This window comes from Dendroctonus ponderosae, unplaced genomic scaffold (genome assembly GCF_020466585.1).
Source record: "Dendroctonus ponderosae isolate FM_Combo_2020 unplaced genomic scaffold, Dpon_F_20191213v2 Dpon_F_20191213_1, whole genome shotgun sequence".
Lineage (NCBI taxonomy): Eukaryota > Metazoa > Arthropoda > Insecta > Coleoptera > Curculionidae > Dendroctonus > Dendroctonus ponderosae.
In genome coordinates, this window is record NW_026017110.1 from 19,515,983 (window position 1) to 19,535,661 (window position 19,679).

At 32.0% G+C, this 19,679-nt stretch overlaps 3 protein-coding genes across 4 annotated transcripts in view; 1 reads left to right on the forward strand and 2 right to left on the reverse strand.

Moving 5' to 3' along the window:
- LOC109535466 overlaps nucleotides 1-3,027 on the reverse strand; it is a 7,650-nt gene extending 4,623 nt beyond the window's left edge. The window contains exon 1 of the mRNA XM_019901382.2: nucleotides 2,399-3,027. Within this exon, the coding sequence (XP_019756941.2) occupies nucleotides 2,399-2,742 (344 nt within the window). The 5' untranslated portion in view covers nucleotides 2,743-3,027. The remainder of the gene's footprint in view (nucleotides 1-2,398) is intronic.
- Nucleotides 3,028-4,153: 1,126 nt separating this feature from the next.
- Nucleotides 4,154-6,026, forward strand: LOC109535467 (60S ribosomal protein L10a). The gene is made up of 4 exons (XM_048667171.1): nucleotides 4,154-4,263; nucleotides 4,412-4,567; nucleotides 5,220-5,541; nucleotides 5,785-6,026. Exons 1-4 carry the CDS (start codon nucleotides 4,259-4,261, stop codon nucleotides 5,953-5,955), a joined length of 654 nt encoding a protein of 217 aa, XP_048523128.1. The 5' UTR covers nucleotides 4,154-4,258; the 3' UTR covers nucleotides 5,956-6,026.
- Nucleotides 6,027-6,184: 158 nt separating this feature from the next.
- LOC109535464 (phosphatidylinositol phosphatase PTPRQ) lies at nucleotides 6,185-19,449 on the reverse strand. Of its 2 annotated transcripts, XM_048666920.1 has the most exons (18): nucleotides 18,880-19,449; nucleotides 17,681-17,767; nucleotides 16,177-16,470; nucleotides 15,676-16,005; nucleotides 14,410-14,748; nucleotides 13,924-14,232; nucleotides 12,183-12,488; nucleotides 11,859-12,113; nucleotides 10,171-10,438; nucleotides 9,877-9,963; nucleotides 8,583-8,800; nucleotides 8,432-8,511; nucleotides 8,235-8,369; nucleotides 7,732-7,857; nucleotides 7,520-7,668; nucleotides 6,648-6,783; nucleotides 6,500-6,560; nucleotides 6,185-6,417 (listed from the first exon to the last, which is right to left on the reverse strand). In XM_048666920.1, the coding sequence occupies exons 1-18, from the start codon at nucleotides 19,028-19,030 to the stop codon at nucleotides 6,335-6,337; spliced, it is 3,414 nt and encodes a 1,137-aa protein (XP_048522877.1). In that variant the 5' UTR covers nucleotides 19,031-19,449; the 3' UTR covers nucleotides 6,185-6,334. The 2 variants fall into 2 exon arrangements, with proteins under 2 accessions (XP_048522877.1, XP_048522882.1); XM_048666925.1 differs by lacking the exon at nucleotides 9,877-9,963.
- Nucleotides 19,450-19,679: the final 230 nt, after the last annotated feature.

Sequence of the window (19,679 nt, forward strand, 5' to 3'; positions counted from 1 at the left end):
CGAAACATCAGAACAGAAACGATAAAAAGAACAAAACACTTTCGATCACTAACATACAAAGACAAAGGAATTAGTACCAATACCGCGACAAAAATAAACAAAGCTATCTGCAGACCCCTCTTGGACTACGGACATATACTCATGGCCAACGGAACAGAAAGGACAAAACGATACGTACAAACAACTGCACAAGACTAATAACACGAATAAGACACCGCCAAAACCCCCTGCACAACCCTTCCAAACAACTACTATACGAACGCACAAACATGACCAAAATTTCGGAAAGACTAATACACTTACAGACAAAATGGACAAACAACCCTCACAACTGGACCATACTGAATCCCCTTTGCCTAACAAGACGGGCAAAACATTCCCGTTTTCGTACCCCAACAGATACTTTACTAGAACACCTACAAACGCAACTGAACTAACGACTAAGACCTGTTTGTTTTGTGGGCCAGGAATTTTTTTTTGTCACTGATTGAATTATACCAGTGTTAGGAATAGCACTTAATTTTAGAATAAGCTAGGCTAAGACATATATGTACTACTCAAGGGCAGAAAGACCGATTGGGTCGATAGCCTTTATCTATAGGAAATAAAGATTATTTATATCTATATGGGAATAAAGTTGGGCAATTCAAAGGCGCTTTCAGACCTTTGATACAAATTTTCGTTTCTGACTTATTAGGAAAACCTGAAATTTTCCAATTTCAATATTTTTTTAATGGCGTTAATATCAAAGCTCGAGCAAAACCGATTGCACTTTCTCATGGAAACACACGGTGTTCACACTACCACCTTATCAGTTTTTGCCTCGACGTTTGGTCTTCAAGAAACCGACATCAACTTAATTTTTTTTGTTTTTTGTTAGCAAACTCTGAAAGCCCTGTTTATTTTGATTTCAAAGATGTATAACACAGTGTAAGATATGTATGGAAATTCACTTACAAAAATCTCTTAAATATTTATTAAAAAATGTCTATGTTGGAGTCAAACGGACAGAGATTATTTAATTCTTCTTAAATTGTGGGCAGGTGCATCGTCCTGTTGAAGCCAACAATCGCGTACTTCGGCAAAAGGCAGATTATCGAGGGCATCTTCTAAATAATTTTGAAGCAGACGTTTGAAGCATCCTTCCGTAGTCAAATTCTGATCGTAAGCAAAGGAGCTTATAATTGTTGCTTCCTTATTGTTGCTGCCTATTTTCCTCTTTCCATAAATAAGAACTTTGCTTGCACCAAAAATGTACATTTATTCTCATAAATACACCATTATTGGAAATAAAACTTTCATCAGACCATATAATTTGGTAAGGCAAATGTCCGTCCGCTGTACATTTTCTAGTATACGATTCACAGAATGTTCGACGTCTGTCTGTATCACTTGGTGTAAGCCGTTGGAACATTATGTATTCAAAAGGTTGAAACCTTTGATTTTTTTAAATTAAATGTGCTGATGACTTCGGGGTATCTATCAATTTTTCGATAATAATGCTTTGTTTAATTTCTACTCATCGTTGTTTCGTTTTCGAGAGAATACTGGATTATTATAAGCAACGTACTGTTTGAGACCGTTACTAGCTTGCTGAGTGTCTGGTTGTCTCCTTTCCGGATACTTGTTCAAATACAAGGAGTATTGTTTGCTCCGCAACACAGGAGTTTCTTCACGACTTAAAAGAACATGATAACATCAAACTTTTCTGTATTTTAAAATCTTCTTTCCATTCTTTACAGAGACAAACAACTTTTTGTAACAAGTATTTTTGCTACTTTAGTCTGCTACATTTTCATCTCTCAACGCAAAAATTTTCATAATAGTGTTCACAATGATGCCTAAGTTAAAAAATGAGCACAACATAATTAAACCTTTACATCGTTGAATTCAGAATGCCTAGAGAGGTTTTAGATTTTGCTGTTCAACAGAGAGCTGATTTTAAAAAAGCGGAGTTGATGCTGGTTTCTTTAAAGTTGCTGTGAGAACGTGCAGTCGATTTTGCTCCAGATTTGTTATTAACGCCAAAAAATAATATAGGTACTTAATCGAAATTCGGAATTTTCAAACAGAAACCGAAATTGTAAGTAATCAAAAGTTTTACAGTTCCATGCTCTTAGCCTTCTAATTGTCTCAACTCTTTTCCCATTTGACCAACTTCGTATAGGTACATTACGGTTTTCGGTGGCCCTACTTATCCCTTTGGATATACTCTAATTACGAATAAAATCAAAATCTTTTTGCCCAAATGATAGATACTGCTTTCACATCAGCTAACTTAAACTAGCTCTCTAATGCATTTTAAATCAGCTGAATGTTACTTTAAATGCCTTCACATTATGTTATAAAGTTTTAAAGTCGAAAGAAATTGCTTAAATTTCTTGAAGCTTTTACTTACGGAGGTAAATTTGATTTTCTTTTCCCCAAAAGCATTTTTGTATTATGCTCCGAGAACCCATAGTTATTGAATTGAAAATGGAACTGACCACCTTCAGTAGTCTGTCTAGAACTTCCAAAGCACATTGGCGATGGTATTTGTTGGGATGTAGGTGAAAAGAAAAATTGCTGCTGGTCAGCCGAATAACCCGGAAGTACATTTGCATTTTGTGCAGGACTAAGAGCTGGAATGTCGTTGCACCACATATTACTTTGCACTGGACATGCACCACTTTCAAAAGGTGAAGACTGGCCACTTTCAGCGGGATCTCCCAAGGGATCTTGAATCATGTCGTCCATTTTCATGCACACAATTGTTGAAACACCTAATCGAAAATATCCTTGGCAAGTTGTTTCGGCTGCCGACTTCAATAATTTTTGGATAACCAACAACAAAAACGCTTTTTAACACTATAGCGATTTGTTATGACACTTGTGACTGTCACATAGACAAAACAAATTTCTCGAACCAACAGCTGGTTTCTAGAAAGTCTACGTAATCGTATTCATTACAACGTATGGTACACAATGCAGCCGTCTTTAATATTCGTCTCAAATCTGATGTGTGAGAGCGAAACAACCGCGCACGATCAGGCTCTCGGTCAGGTTCTGTTATATGTATCCAGTGTGACCATCGAGATAATGCTGAAAGTTTCTAGACCAGCAAGGTTGCCATTGTTCAGTTGAAGCGTGTGGAATTTAAATTAGGCCTAGGAAATAATTAATTTATTAATTGTAAATATACCGTTAATTTGTATTATTCTCATCAAAATTCACATTTAATTGATTTTCAAGTACCAAATAAACTCAATTGAAAAATTTTCAACAGAGTAATTCAAAATTCGCTATATTCTTCTTGAATCTGAATTTATTAGAGGTATGTAAGGCCATTCGTAAGTGGCAATGCATAATGGCAATAAGGCGCAATTCAAGGCGGCAAAAACTCTATATCAATATATTTGAAAATAAGATTATATAAAAAAAGTTTTACAGGGTTCGAATCTATTTTTTTAAATGCACAAACCTTCGTTATTTATATTTATCTCAATTTGAAGCCTCTTTTGTTAGCTAAAGGCAGAATAAATTGTTTTTTCCAAGGATTTTTTATTTTTATTTTTCAGTTCAAAAATCATTATATACTTGTGATACTTAAAAGTTGTATATATTTACGAAGCATGTTAATGAGGCAAATTGAAATTGACTTTACAAGAAAGACAGTGTTGCCGACTTACTAATCTAGTTTTTTACAAATATCCCAGTATTTGAGGAAAATAAATTTGTTTTACTATTTTTCCTGTACTCCATAAACACCCCCAGAGAAATCACGCTAATTTTGAATCACCATAGTGGTTAGGCCGCAGATGTTTGAAGAATTTGGTATCACTTTTACTTTTAGCCCCAAACTTCCTACTTTTCTTATAGGATGCTTCATAGTTGCCTGAATATGTTATAAAAATTTTACAGATATTACAAAAATAAAACTTTACAGACATTTTATAGATTATGATTTGTTGTACGTTAGAGTATTCAGGAGAAAATATTTCATAATAAGATATTTATGGACAAATTATATTATTATTAAAATCTAATATTTTTTCAGTTTGGACATATGTACATTCCAAAAGTTGCAAATATAAAATTTTCTAGATTCTATATAATATAATAAAAATCCTAAAGTCTTATTACGTCGCTTTACATTGGGCATCACTGGCTAAATTTCTGTCTTCTGTCATAAACTTCTACAACGCCGCTCTGCTCATTTCATTCGTCTGGCCTTTCCGTTTGGGTATTTGTGTGATAAGCTGCGTCCTTTGCATGCAAAATGTCGTAAGTACTTTTTATCTTCATTTTTCGCTTCAATCTTCCATTAATTTAAAACAATCGTATACTATTCGAAACATGTTCACGTTGAAATATACGAATATTAAATTATTTTTCCAATATTTCTATATCGAATTTTTTTCACGTGTTTCAGGTCGAAAGTATCCAGAGACACATTGTATGAATGTGTTAATGCTGTTCTAACTACATCAAAAGAAAAGAAGCGAAACTTCCTGGAAACCGTGGAAATTCAAATTGGTTTGAAGAACTATGATCCTCAGAAGGACAAGCGTTTCAGTGGAACCGTCAAGTATGTTACCTGATCTAGGCAGTTTAAAGAAGCAGTAAAGATTACTGAATTGATTTGCTCTTAGTCACTGAAACTATCCAATGTTCTGCATCTTTGAACGGTCTAAAAAATTAGGAAGCCATTAAATGGCGGACCTGCACCCAGGGTCTTAAAACAATTGGGGAGATATTTCTTGGAATTTTCCAAGAATATCGACCATATAAAACACCTTGTCTCAAGCTACCTTTTGCCTGCATTTGTTGGTAAGTTGGTTCGTACTGCCTGTAAGGGCTTTTACAGGTACTGGTCAAATAATTTGTGTTCAAGGCTACCCAAATTCTGGTGTTGCATAAAAGTTTACCCGGTGCTTTTCTTAGAAGTTGCACAATTGCATATATATAAGCTTCCAGTCCAACAAATGTGTATTTATTTGCTGTATTAAAACTTCCTTTGAAACCACTATTAGGTAAATTATTTCCAAATGTTCAAACGACCATTTTTTCTCCATGCTGTAAATGTATACTGGCTAACAGTTATATTATGATTAATTTGATGGTAACGCCATATCGTTCGTATGTTGGTTTTTGGACGGTAGTAACCAAGTCTTCTTTTAGCATTTTGTCAGCAAATAAATATTGTATTTTTTAAATATTATTACAATGTTTTTTTACAGGCTAAAGCACATTCCTCGCCCAAAAATGCAAGTATGTGTTCTTGGAGATCAACAGCATTGTGACGAAGCTAAAGCTAACAGTGTGCCATTTATGGACGTTGAAGCTCTGAAGAAACTAAACAAGAACAAGAAGTTGGTCAAGAAGCTGGCAAAGAAATACGATGCCTTTTTGGCATCTGAAGCTTTGATTAAGCAGATTCCTCGTCTCTTGGGTCCAGGTTTAAACAAAGCTGGTAAATTCCCGGGTCTTTTGTCTCATCAGGAGTCCATGACCCAAAAAATTGATGAAGTTAAAGCTACTATCAAGTTCCAAATGAAAAAGGTACTTATTTTATATTTAGTATGTAGAAACGAACTCTGTACTGTCTAATTGCATCATCAAGCCAACAAAACAAGAACTAAAATTCGTTTTGTATGGAAGATTGGTGCAAAAGAAAATGGCAATTATAACTACCACTTTTGTGAAAAAATGCGATTGTGGCTTTTAAATTGCGGACATTTATCTCCATATAAAAAGATGGAAACGTGTCTGGTTCGAGGATTCTGATCAAATTGGTTTTTCCAGGTTCTTTGCTTGTCTGTAGCAGTAGGACACGTTGACATGACTGAAGATGAACTAGTACAAAACGTGCATCTGTCAATTAACTTCTTGGTGTCTTTGTTGAAGAAACATTGGCAAAATGTTAGGTCTCTGCATGTTAAATCGAGCATGGGGCCGCCCCAGCGATTGTATTGATCTGAATCAATAGAAAGCTGGTGTTTACAACATATTATGTATGTTGTATCAATAAAAATAATATAATAAAATTTTCGTTTTAATTTGTTCCTTCACACCATCGTTAAAGATCCAAACGAGTACACATGCAGTAAACACTGTTTCCGTAGATTAACACCAGTCTGTTAGGACTTTCTCCCATATTCCTTACTTCCTTTTGAATTGGTGTAAAATCAAGGATTGTCTTAGAAATGTTCTATTTTATATTTTTCATCTTAATATACTTAAATTATAATTTAACTGCGAATAATTTACAACATCGATACCTATTTGCATTTTGAATATGTACAGTTTCATCAATAATCACACTTTGGGCTCATAGTTTGAGTTTAAAAATACCTTATAAAGGGCTTTCGGCTATAGCGATGCTATGGTTGCTTGGCACTGTTATATTAGCATATAGATGATTTGAATCGTCGTCATCTAAAATAAGAGTGGAAATTATTGTCTAAATATGTTATTTGTTTCAGGTTTGTTCAAATTATGATGAGAAATGATCACTTACCTTCAGTTATAGGATCTTCTAAAAGGCTTTTTATTAATTGATAAATATACATGTACTGTTTCTGAAAATTAGAAAAATTAATGTGTGATCAAAACATCACTTTCGAGTGCATATTTTGGAGAATGTGTCAGTTAATATATAAACTTACCTCAGACTGAACCATGCTTTTCCTACTTTTTCTTAATTCTAATACTGTATTGAAAACATCTAAACTTTTTTCAGTTGCGAGACCTTGAGTCAGAATATCGGTTGCAATAATTGTCCCAGTTCTTCCGACTCCAGCACTAAAAAATCAATGCTAAAAATGTTTACTTTTCGTGGTTTTTTATTAATTAGTATACGCTTATTTTCTTATAAGCTCCCTTTTTTGCAGTTATATTAAGTGTACAACTCCACGAAAAAAAACAATAAGTTCCCATTGAAGAGAGGCGTAAGACAAGGGGACACAATGTCACCAAAGCTCTTCACGGCAGTTTTTAAATACGCCTTTAAAAACTGGCTTAAAAATTAAAGACAGAAGTAAATATCGACGGAAAAATGCTCAGTAACCTTCGATTCCCCGACGATATTGTCCTCATTGCCGATGACCTACATAAAGCCGAAGCAATGATAATCAACATGAACAAGAAGCCAAAGAAGTGGGATTACAGATAAACCAAAGTAAAACAAATGTAATGATAAACTTAGTCATCGGTGGAATAATAAAACAGACTGGAAAACAATATCATAGATGCAGTTACACAATATCGATACCTTGGTCACGAATTAAAAATCAGTAGAGACAACCCGACACGAGAGATACAAAGAAGAATCGGTTTAGGTTGGGCCGCAAACGGCATTGAAAAATGTATTTGATAGCGAAATTCCCGCGGAGGAAGCTTATGTCCAGCAGTGGCATAATGATTAACTGATCCAACACATTTTTTCCACATCAGACAAACAATATGAAAAAATTGTTGAAACAGCGTAGATATATTGTTAGTAACGTGCGAATAATTTTTTGTATAATTAGTTTTATACCTGCAATGAACTACTGCCAGTCCCCCTTCATTCGCCCAGCGACTTCTCATTTGATGGCAGAAAAGTAACAAATTACTTGTCCCATCAGGGACATCAAAATCTGGCCATTCCATGAATTGCATATGAGTTACAGTTAGTTGTTTCAAGTCCTGAAAAAATTAACTATTTATACAAGTTTGATTGTAATTGTTTTATATTGATAATTTCCTTGCCTTTCGTATTTGGAGAGTTCTAACATAATATATTTCGAAATACAGTTCCGTACAACATCGAACTTCTAAATCGTCACCAATAAACATTGTTTCGTGGTTGTTTGGGAAATATTTGTAACATTTTTCCTGAAACAAAATATTAATTTGATTCGTTGAGCACAATTCACCAATGGAACAATGCGCCAATTATCTATAGGTACATATAGTGTGTCCGAAAATAAATGCATCAAAATGTCGATTTTCTTCTTTTCAAAGATTAAACAAAACTAAACATAAGAGTTAAAGCTAAAAGGTTAAGGTTAAAAAATAAGCTTTAAAAGTAAAGAAGTCAAACTGTTACTACCTAAAGAGGGCAAATTATTCCCCAAAAACCTGTAACCGAATTTTGTAGCATCTCCTTCGGGCTACCCTGTATAGACTTGTAAGCCCTTGTCATTTTTTATTTCCGATTAATTTCGATGAGACATTGAACAGTGAGAAAAATAAAAAAAACATTATTTTACCTTCCTATTTTCGATGAATCTAGAAACCATTACAATCATACTAACGTTCTCCTGAAAGATCATTTTCCAAAAGTCTCTGACTGTATGAGGCAAAGGACCTTGGGTTGCAATATATTGATTTTTTTTTGAAAATCCCTAGAAGAGCAAAAGAGCATTTGTTATAAAAAATATAAATTCTCTTTCAAACGCATCCAAACCTTTATATAAGAAGCATTTATGTAATCGGAACATATTTCGTCATCTTCATCTATATTGATTTTCACTCGACTATGATCGACTAGAATGAAATGAAATAATGTTTTCAAAATTCTTTGTCATCGCAGTAAAATCTGAATTAAATCTACTTACACGGAAGTATATTTACGTATCTATTTTTTCGCTTGTTTTCTGGTAGTAAGGCGAAATGATTCTTCAATTCCCCATACGCTTCCAGGCTTTTAATTTCCAAATCTTGCCATTGTTTGTTTAGAACGTCCGGATTGCGTTCCAAATAGTTCACGTATTCGATGAATTTTGATTTAGGAATTTCCGTTGCTGAGTTGGAATTTTCCGACTTAAAAAACGATCTACAAAAGTTACATATTTTCCATGCATTACACAAGTGAAGGATCCGGAGTTATTTATAGCGAATCTATAGAGTCCTAATAGCTTATTCAGATTTTGAATGGAAACCAATTTTTATATCATCATTTTTGTTTCGAAGAAATGTTTTGTATTTAATTTTATCTGGATAGCTTAAATTGATTCATGTTGAAGATCGATAAAATAGGAAAATTCTATGTAGATTTAAAAAAAAACTACTAAGTCAGCATGCACGTTTCAATTAAAATGTTGAACTCTAGAATACTAGTTAAGGAACTATAAAAGAAGCGTATTTTTGGCCACATTGTATATAATTATTAAGAGATAAATTGTTACCTCGCTTTTTGTCTGGTTTGAGCGTAAGTAGTTTATGTGAAACCTATACATACTTAATACAATTAAAATATATATTAGTTTAACTTACAGGAAATATGAGATGCATTCTAAATATGGATGAGGAGAGACGGGGCCATGCTAAGCCTGTAAACATTTAAGCAAGCCGAAGTTGAGGTTACCAAGTTTTTATTTGGTCTTATTCTACAGGATGTACTGAATTAAAGTGACAAAAGCCAGCATCAAGTTGGTACTCTTTTAGGCAAAGATTTAATGAAGCTGAATAGAGGTGTGTGGTTTATATGTATTATTTCGGCTTTTGTGTGGTTTCTGAGCACACAGAGTAAAATAGAACATGCAAAAGTTACCTTTTAAGTGATTTATAGAAAGAATAACGATATTATAAATATTAAGATATATAAAGTTTTCCTGCAATAAATTTTTTGTGTAAGAAACTAAACCAATAGTTTATTTAAAAAGCAGTTCCGGCATAACGAAATAATAGAATAGGTATTATGGCAAAAGTTTTTATATGTAGATAAAATATGTTTTCATGTTACAACTCTTAAAGTGCGAGCGACCAGCTCAATTTCGCTTTCACCACTCGAATTCTGTAACACCCTGTATAATTACTTCAAAAAAAGAGTTAAGTAGTTATTGTTAAATCATGCAACTTTTAGTTTTATTGTTATTGTTAGTACGTACAAGAAATAATTTGTGAGCTTACATAAGAGGGTCGCGGTCGCTATTGCGTATCGATATTTCAGATTCGGTTTCCTGACTAGAATCTTCAACAATCCTTTTATTTGTATTGCTAAAACAATAAATTAGTTCTAAAATGTACCTTCACACTATGTAAACCGCGTTATCCGTTTTATCTGCTCATGTGGAACAAAATGAATAATTTTATATTTGGTCATAATATTTAGTATAGTTGTTTTCAGATATTTGTTGATCGTGAATTTGATGAATAATGGAAAATGCTTGATATGATCATCAAATCCACACATAAAGTACATACTTAATAATACCCCTTCTCCATAAGATAAAACCAATAAATCCAGCAATAGAGGCAGCAAGAAAGCCAGCAATAATACCCAAAATTAGGCCAAGCTTACTGAGGGCATCTGTGACAATTATTATCGGCATCGTGTTTCTGTAGAAATTAGAGTTAAACACTCTAACAAACACATAATAGGTTTTATCAGCAACAAGAGGAGCATTACAAAATTGGGTTTGTTCTTCGCAATTTTCGTCTGTTCCTATTACATAAACGACGGAATCGGAATCTAAAACATTTCAGAAAGCCAAAAGTTACACATATTTTGCAATGAAAAACACATTTTTAGGAAAACAGGAGTAAAAAATCGGAATTAAAATTAAAATCCTGAGGAAATTAATATTTATGATCTGAAAAACGCGCAAAGCTTAGTTTCACACCCAGTACAAGTTGAAAACACTGCAGATGTAACAGTTTGGAATCTTGTGTCTGTAATAACGACTTGTTTTTATAAAGTAATAAATAATATATTTTTTTAAATAATAAAATTAATATTTTTATTCGTCAGACATATAAACGATGTTCTGAGGTTAGTGAACATGTATTACTCTGGTCAATAAATTTGCGAAATTGCAAAATATTTAATGCTAAAGACAAACTGCAGAAAATGTCCTTTTATGCGACATTTTTCAAATTCACGTGGCATAACTTAAATTTGCTTTAATGTCGACTGTTCCACTTTTTATTGCTGTAAACAGAATATTTTCGGAGATTTGGGTTATATTGTATGGACTTGCAAATGAAATATTACGAATGTTTGCTTGAATTTTTCGATTTTTTGATGCCTTAATACTAATTTATGAATACTACAATACTTAATTGAAACGTGGTCCGTAGATAATATTTTCCCCTAGCAACAGAATCATTTTTGTCTTATTTCGTTATACTTTAATTATGTCTTATTGAATGATTTGATTTTGTTTTGCAGGACGCCATAAAAAAGTGAACAAATTATTCTACAAAATGTATAGATACGAGTTTTTCGACTGAGATCGAACATCATTCAATAAAGGTGGACCATAAAAAATAAATATCGATATGGAACATTTTCATCATCATCTTTTTTGTGTAAAATATTTCTTTCTAAAATTGCAAACCAAATATGTTAAGGAATTCAAAATGCAATCAATGTAAAAACGCTGTTTATCGCAATGTAAAAAAATATATTCGCCTCGTTATATAACTTTTGCTTATGCTTTTGAAAAAATTCAGGAAACGGCGCTGGTATAGTTTTCGACGGTAAATCATCAAATGAATGAATGAAATAAACATCGCCTTCTAATATTAAATAAAAAAATTTCCAATAATAAATTATTATTGGCTGTTCGAATTGCCGCTATTGGAATGGTTGAAAACGACGTAAAATGTTACTTATCCGTCTTTTAACGATAATTCTGCTGCACATTTGGCCTTACTTTAAACCCGTGGAATTTCAAAAAAATGAGCTGTTCTGTCTGTTTGGGTAAATAAGAGAAAGAACTTCAAAGTAGGTTTGAAAAAATATGATACAGCAATAAAAAATTAATATTATGAAATGCATGCAATTTTTGCTAAAGGAAAGGAATTTTGTCCGTGTATGAACCAATTTTGAGTGTATTCATTTACTGCTAACTTTTAATAAATGCTTTGTTTTATTTGAAAAAACTTACCTTCAAATGGTTGCCAATATTTTGGTGTAGCCTGATAATAAATATCAGCCTCAGCTCCTGGTATTGGCCACTCAGACTCATTTCCCCATGTATACGTTTTCCCGGCAGTTACATTTTCGCTCGAAATAATGATTGCCAGATACCTAATAGTGCCGTAACTACTATTAAAATACTCATTTCTTAAAATCAGAGATGCTTCAGTCGTTGTAGTGTTAATTTCAATAGTTGATAAACTCTCTTCGTTAAACGTCGGAACTAAAATCATTAATTAATGCTTGTTTGTCAATGTTTAAACATCCGCCCTAGTAACTCTTTATTACTCACCTCCAGCAGGAGAGCTGAAATTTGTCCACTTTGTAACATTAAACTCCCTATTTTTGACTGTTACAGCCACTGTATAAATATGTTCTGGTCTAAGTGAAAAATCGTATTCGCTCACTTTGTAATCCATTAGAACGGTGGTTTTATTATAAAAATAACCATCTCTTTCCCCACGAAGTGAAAGAATGTATGAGTCAAAATAGCCATTGAAGCAGCCCGGAGTGAAATATATAACACCACCGACATTGTAAAGATCTTCATCTACGGCATACGGATCAATTTTATAGGTAATATCTCCAAGTTCTGGTTCTGAAAAACAGAAAAAATCAGGTGTAAAATGTTGAATTAATTAGTAGATAGTAAAATAGTGTTTCCATTTACATGCAGCACTACCAATAATATGGTAAGAATTGCGTTACTTGCGTATTGTCTATTAATGAAAATGTTCCCTATCTGATTTTTGTAATAATTATTGTTGAACTAAAAAGATCAAAAGTATTTTATAATTTTTCTGAAAAAAAATGTTTATTCTGTTTTTAGTCATCGAGAAATGCTTGAAATTGAAGTAAATTTTAAACAACAAATGTTGGTGCATACCTCTAAAAATTGATTCGAACGTTATACATTGTTTATGTAAGTAATTGTATTTTTTAATATTTCAAACTAAGACAAGTAGTATTAATTTGGACTTAACAGACGCACGCAATTTCTTACTAGAGCCAGAGAAATCTGATAAACTCCGCGGTACCTTTACTTATGATTTTGAAGTTTTGTAAATTTTATTTTATACATTAAATACTTTTATAAAATAAATAAATAACTATTAATTAAAGTTCCGCCAGAAGAATATTTATAACAAATAAATGTGATTGAAAATGGTGGCACACACACAAACAAGAATAAATAATGGAATAAAACAAATGGATTAGACTGTCCAGAGAACAATCTAGCCAATGAAAAAAATACAGAAATATTCGGTTTGAAGATTTTACACAGAGGTGTAGAGAAACATTTTTTTACTTGCGATTGGAAGAATAAAATCAGATGATTTATGTGTAAAAAGTTTATTTAGAGTTGCTCTATAGCATATCAGACTTTACCAGTCTCAAATAACATTCTTCAAGTCGAATGAATAATATTTGAATCAACATTCAGGCAATCTCAGTTGCTCCATACTAAAACGTTCATAGCTTGCTTTTAATTTTATGTTTTTATTTATTTAAGTTTCATTATGGTGTGAAAAATTGAATATCTAAACTATTTTTCCTTAAAAAGGAAGCGTTTCGTCGGGTTCTCACAAAACTGATTTATCATTACAAAACATTATTTCCATCAACCTCATATCATCAATAAAAATAAGTTTTTTCTGTGGCATATTATTACTGTTTAAAATTAAACTCGCCGGTAAAAATGTTATTTTATAGGACTAATTTACTCTTTTAAGAAATAGAAACTACTTTGAGGGATATTGTAGAGAAAACTTCCAAATTTTATTTTTGTCGGATTTCCTATAGCTCTACCTGCTCTTGAATATGTCTTTAATTTTAGATTCCAACATGTTTAAATAAATAAATCAAAAAAAAAACCTGACTGAATTTTTTTTTATATTAACTGATTAATATGATCTGAAAGTGTAATTGATGGGAGTTTTATATTGTGCGTATTTTGCCAGACACAAGAGTAAAATCTAAGAAACACTAATAAAATGTATCGTAAAATTGCAGGATCCAGTGCAGCTACTTACGGTCCAGGCTGGAATTCACTCGTATATTTGTGGAATTTCCTTGACCCATTGAAGTGTTTGCCGAAATTGCGACATTGTAGATCGCTCCAGGTGCAACAGCGATTGTGATTATGGTATCTTGTAATTTGAAATTCCTTGATTCCATGTTTTCCAGATTGCATGATTCTGTCTGAATCCAGCCGAGTTCAACACTATCAACGTTAAAATTATAACCAGTAATATTTCCTGGATTATTAGTAGGCTCACTCCAATTAAACGTGATATTGCGTGCACTAATTAGCGGTTTCCCGACTTCCGGAGCATTTGGGTCTACAAAAACAAAAGGTATGTTAATCTTATTATTTATGTTTACGGAAAACACCATCCTAAAAAAATTATTCGATTAAAAAATTCATGGTGCAAACCGTTTACAGAAAATTATTTTTTTAGATAATTCTACTTGAATGTTGGCAACAAATAAGTGTAACTATTGTTTTAATTACTTACAGTTTTCTATAGTTTCAAATTGAAAACTAACGTTTTTTCCTGGAATGCTGCTGTTCGATAAATTTGTGGCATACAATGCCATGTGATAGCTGGAAGCAGGCAGAAGATTGGGAATTGTAAGATTATGTGGTGTTTGAGGCTCGATTAACGTCCAATAAGTGTTATTGGACGTGATGTTGGAATTGTATAAATAAGAGCTAGAAGCCTCGATTACGAAGTACGTTACAGGTCCATTGGTGTTACATGGCATGTCCCAGGACAAGGATAAATCCATATTTATATTTCGCGTCGTGTTGGTGAAAGAAAAATGTTTGATAACATTTTGAGGTGATTCAGATGCTAAAAAATAAAAAAAATGTAATATCATAGTGAGTAGTACCATAAATGTCGAGATACTAAATTAAATAATCTTATCAGACATCAGGTGTGTTCAGATAATTTAATAAAATTCACTATTAGTGTCTAAAGTTAATTGCCAGAGGCCTAAATTTGACTGAGATAAAGTTTTCTTCAATAAAAATTGCGAGCGATTGGGAAAAAGTAACAGTTTCAGGTCTTATTTTTCTTTTTTTCTTGTTCTAAAAAATGTGCAATTTTCAATTAAGTATGCATATTTTTCAGAAAATTATCAATTTATTCCTATCAAGTGGTGCACACATGGTGCTCATTATGTATTCATATTTTATTTATATTTTAGTTTTATGGTCAAGTAAATCACCATAAAAGTGCAGTTTCATTGAGTTTTCTTTCGCATTTGTTTTATTTATTATGTATTATTACACATTGTAAGATATTTATTAAATTTATAATAGACTGAAGATTAACCGACTTACACAATGAAACATTCATTTAAAATAATCAATTATGATTTATTGCCATTGAAATATTACCAAATGTAGATATATTTTCTTAAAAAGCCGCATAAATTGGATATATTTACGCACAAATTCGTCTCTATCCTAAGGTTTACTGAAAATAATTTAGCAAAAATTGTCCCCTTTGTGATCAACTTCAAACGAAAAATATCCACACTATAAATAAACTTCAACGTTGCAGAATAGTCCCAAGTTTCCAAAAAAAATGTTCAATTTTGGATTAGCAATACCTTGAGGTCGAATTACGAAAAAAAATTACGAAAAAACTAAAGCACTTTCAAGTTAAATATTAAGAAAGTTTTGACAATCAACTTAGAGCGTCTAATAAAGATAAATATGTTGCTCTCCTATATATTATCTACTACTATCTATCTTTTTTCGCTAAATTTACCTGAACTAGTTGTTGATATATTTATATTTGTCGAATTTCCGTTTCCAATTCTGGACCAAGCTGATATCGATACATCATAACTAAAATCAGCTGAAGCATTTTGAAAATTATAGGACAACGACTCTGCGGAACTGTTTATGTAGATTTCAAATAATTGAGTTCCGTTGAAACAATCGCTCCAAAAGTGATTGCTGCTAGAAACATCGCCTCTTTGTATTGTTATATTATAGCCGAATAGAACGGTTGGCACTTCAATCGGTTCGGTCCACGAAAGATTGAAACTGGTGGGCGTAATCGCACTAACAGTTACATTTTCAGGTGTGGATGGCACTAAAATCAAAACATCCTGTTGAAGTTGGATAAAATAACTATTAAATTATCCAAATGAATCTAATTAAATATTATGACAAACAAGAAGATAGGAACAACATCCGGTAACAAATACTGAATAATTTACATAGAGATGAGTTATAATTTGCTATTAGTTAGTTATAAACTTACCATCTTCACTTGTTGTGAAACTTGTAAATAACAAAAGTTGTCCCGCCTGTTGAAACTCGCATGTATAATTGGTAAACTTGGCTAAATGATCAAGAATTACTGTAGAAATCGGTTCTTCCAAACGGAATTCAAAATTTGCGCTTTTTGAAATAATCCAAGACCAATCATTAATTGTGGTACAATTAACTAACAGCGTAAATGGACAAAACGTTCCATTGTCTGTAGTGGTTATGTTAATGGATAAACGAATTTCTGTTGGAAACGCTGTTTCGGAAATAATTATAATGCTTGTATCTGAAAAAAACGTAAGAAAATACAGGAATGTAGTCACAATTATATGAAATTTGCTTTAGGAAAATATTAGACATTATACCAAATGAATGATTTAAAAGTTTTTGTTAATTTATATCAATCTAAAATATGTAATTTGAATCTGAGTTTGAATTAGTATATATGTTTAAATGCTCGATTAATTGGTGATTATTATTAAACATTTGAGATCAGTAAGACATAATGAACAAAATCTTGCTTGTGCATTGCGCTATTATGGACATTTACTCAGATTTATTTTCGAAAGTATTTATTACTTTCGATATATTCGGTTTTATAAAGCAGATAAGTTGGGATAAAATTTAAAAAAGATTGAGAAAGTCGATTTATAAATATATACCGATTTTAAGCAAGTTGTAAAAGCATTGAAATTTTTTGACATGAAACATGAAAATTGCTTAAAACTGAGTTTACTTTTCTATTTCCTTGCGGTTTTTAGCGAGCTTATTTAATTAAATTCAATCAAAACACCCACTTTATCGTTAAAAGTATTTATCGACACAGAAATTTTTTCTTTTATATAAAATATCGTTTAAAATCGTATTCATTATATTTCACAGTTTTTCATAATCAAATGTTTTACATATTTTTTTAAATTTATTTTATGAATTAACTTGGGAAGGAATTTGGGGTAAGATAATAAATGTATTTTGCTTTCCTCGTAAATTTCATTGAAGATTTTGCCAGTAACACTGTATTGCTCAGAATATCTCCATATTTGCCTCGGTTACTTAATTATTTTGTTCTTAAAGGCAAAATAGAATATTCTATTTTTTATTTAACCAGACCCGAAATAATTAATCCCTTCAAGCAGTTTCAAAAAATTAATTATTAACATTTTATTTTATTCAACGACAATTTGGAGGAACATTTTTTGTTTCATTATGTTGCATTTATTTTCTGGATTTTAATGGGTTTGATAATAGATAAAAGAGATCGTCCGTGCTCTTACTTATTTTTAACTATACTTAATTTTCAATTACGCTTCATATAGTCATTAAATTCACAACAGGGTGTTTTCTTAACTTTTGGTACATGTTAAATATTTAGTACACACTGTAAATTATTTATGCTTGACTGATATTACACTAATCCCAATAAATGTCCAGTAGTAGATAAAACATAATCTATATATGTATATTGCCGATTTCATTGAACACTGATATGTACTTACCTCCACATGTTTCTGCGGTTGTTGTAGTTATAGCAGTTTCAGTGGTAGTCTCATTAGTGGACGACGTACCTGCTGTGATATTTTCTTCTGGAAAAATATGATAAATAAATCGTATTATCTAGACATTGATAAATATAGATTAAAATTTTAAAAATATAGATTTACCTAATTTTATTTTAGTACCTACTTCTTTTGGTAATAAATCAATCATTGCACAGCTTATCTACAACTTATGTACACTATCTGACAATAGACAAAACCATATTGTAGGCAATTAAATGAGACCTACGTAAAAACAATGAAAGTTTCAATTTCACTTATATGTTAGATAAGGTTTAATAAAATGGTCTGTATCAGGATGCTGCGGGACACGCTACTTGTGCCTACCTACTTACATTTTATTTTTTTATGTTAGAAGTAATTGACATTTGATTTATCATCTTTTAGTTGTATCATTAATTAATGTTAATGAATGGCCATAAATCTTATAAGTAAATAAAACATAATATGCAAGGCATAAATGAATAAAAATTCAAAAGCGATGTCTACATTTGCCTCAAGAACACAACAATTTTAACACCCAGTAATTGATTCCATGTATTATTGATAGCACTTGAGGAATCAAGATTTTTTTCTGTTTTTTTGGCAATGATATTTGCCTGGCCCGAGATAATAAGTTTTGAACTGAATTAGTTCTTTTGTAAAATGTTTTAATCTGGCAATATTTCTCACTATCTTTAAAATTCTCAATTCTGTTGGCCTCTTCCACTCTATTTTAGAAAAAAAAACATTTTCAAAAGTTGTTATTTAGAGATTAAAAGAAAAATATTCTAATAAAGTTGTTTTAATTTGGGAAAAAATTGATGTCTACAATGTTAAAAGCCTCATCAATTATTCATCGCTTTAGAATTGAATGGTATTTTAGCTTTCAGATGATGGCAGTATTAAAATGAACAATGTGTATACATATAGAGAGACTTTCAATATTCACTCTAAAAACTTATGTAGATATTCATAGTGATTATTTGCGGGTTTGCGGTTTTACTCTGCGGCACCCAAATAAAGGAGAAAAAATTTGTTATGCGTTATAGTTGGCAAGTTTTTAGCGGCAATATTTCCATTTTACATTTCCAGAAAAGTTTAGGAACAAGGAATAAAATAAACCGGTTCCTGATTTTTGCAAATAATCAATTACTTACCGGTAATTGGTTCACTAACTGGCTTTACACTCCCAACTGTAGTGATTACGTCAGCATCAGAAACTGTTGAAATAGACTGTTGCGAGCAAATAACGAAAACCACTGTACACAGCAAAATTAGATGTCGGAAACAACTTGGATACACTGCCATATTTCACTAAAGTGCATCTGTTCGGCTTAGTAAACCTTTTAGGGCCGGATGTACTTATCAAATTGTTGATGGACGCGAAATAATCATATGAACCGCAAGCGACCACACAAATTAATTTGTTTTAAAGCATTTTTATAACTTGAGCAAATGATCGCACCAATTTAGATTTTTAGCCATCTTTCAGTACACTGTTTCCCGATCCTTATGGTAAACTGATAAACATTAATTGTATCTTATCTAAAAATATTCGCAGATACTCAATTTTATTGTTTTGATGATCCAGTGACTCAGTGTAGTCGATAGTAGAACCGTCGGTAGTTCCATATTTTGGAAAGGAATTGAAAAACACAAATATGTTATAAGCACATAAATCTCCGAATAACCGTATGCATTGGCGACGATAATACTATGTACATTTCATACATAGTTTAAAGATAAGAAATAATCTGTCCCACAAAGATTAAGTTACTTTATATCCATAACCAGACCGCACATTTGCGCCATGTGATGTCTGTTCATTTGTTCAAGTTATAAACAAACGGCAAGCTTAAGGACTCCCTTTAATTCTTTATCATAGTGATGAAATACAGGAAAAGTTATGCGCAATTCATCAAAGAATATAATAGATGTGTAGAACGGCAACCGTTCA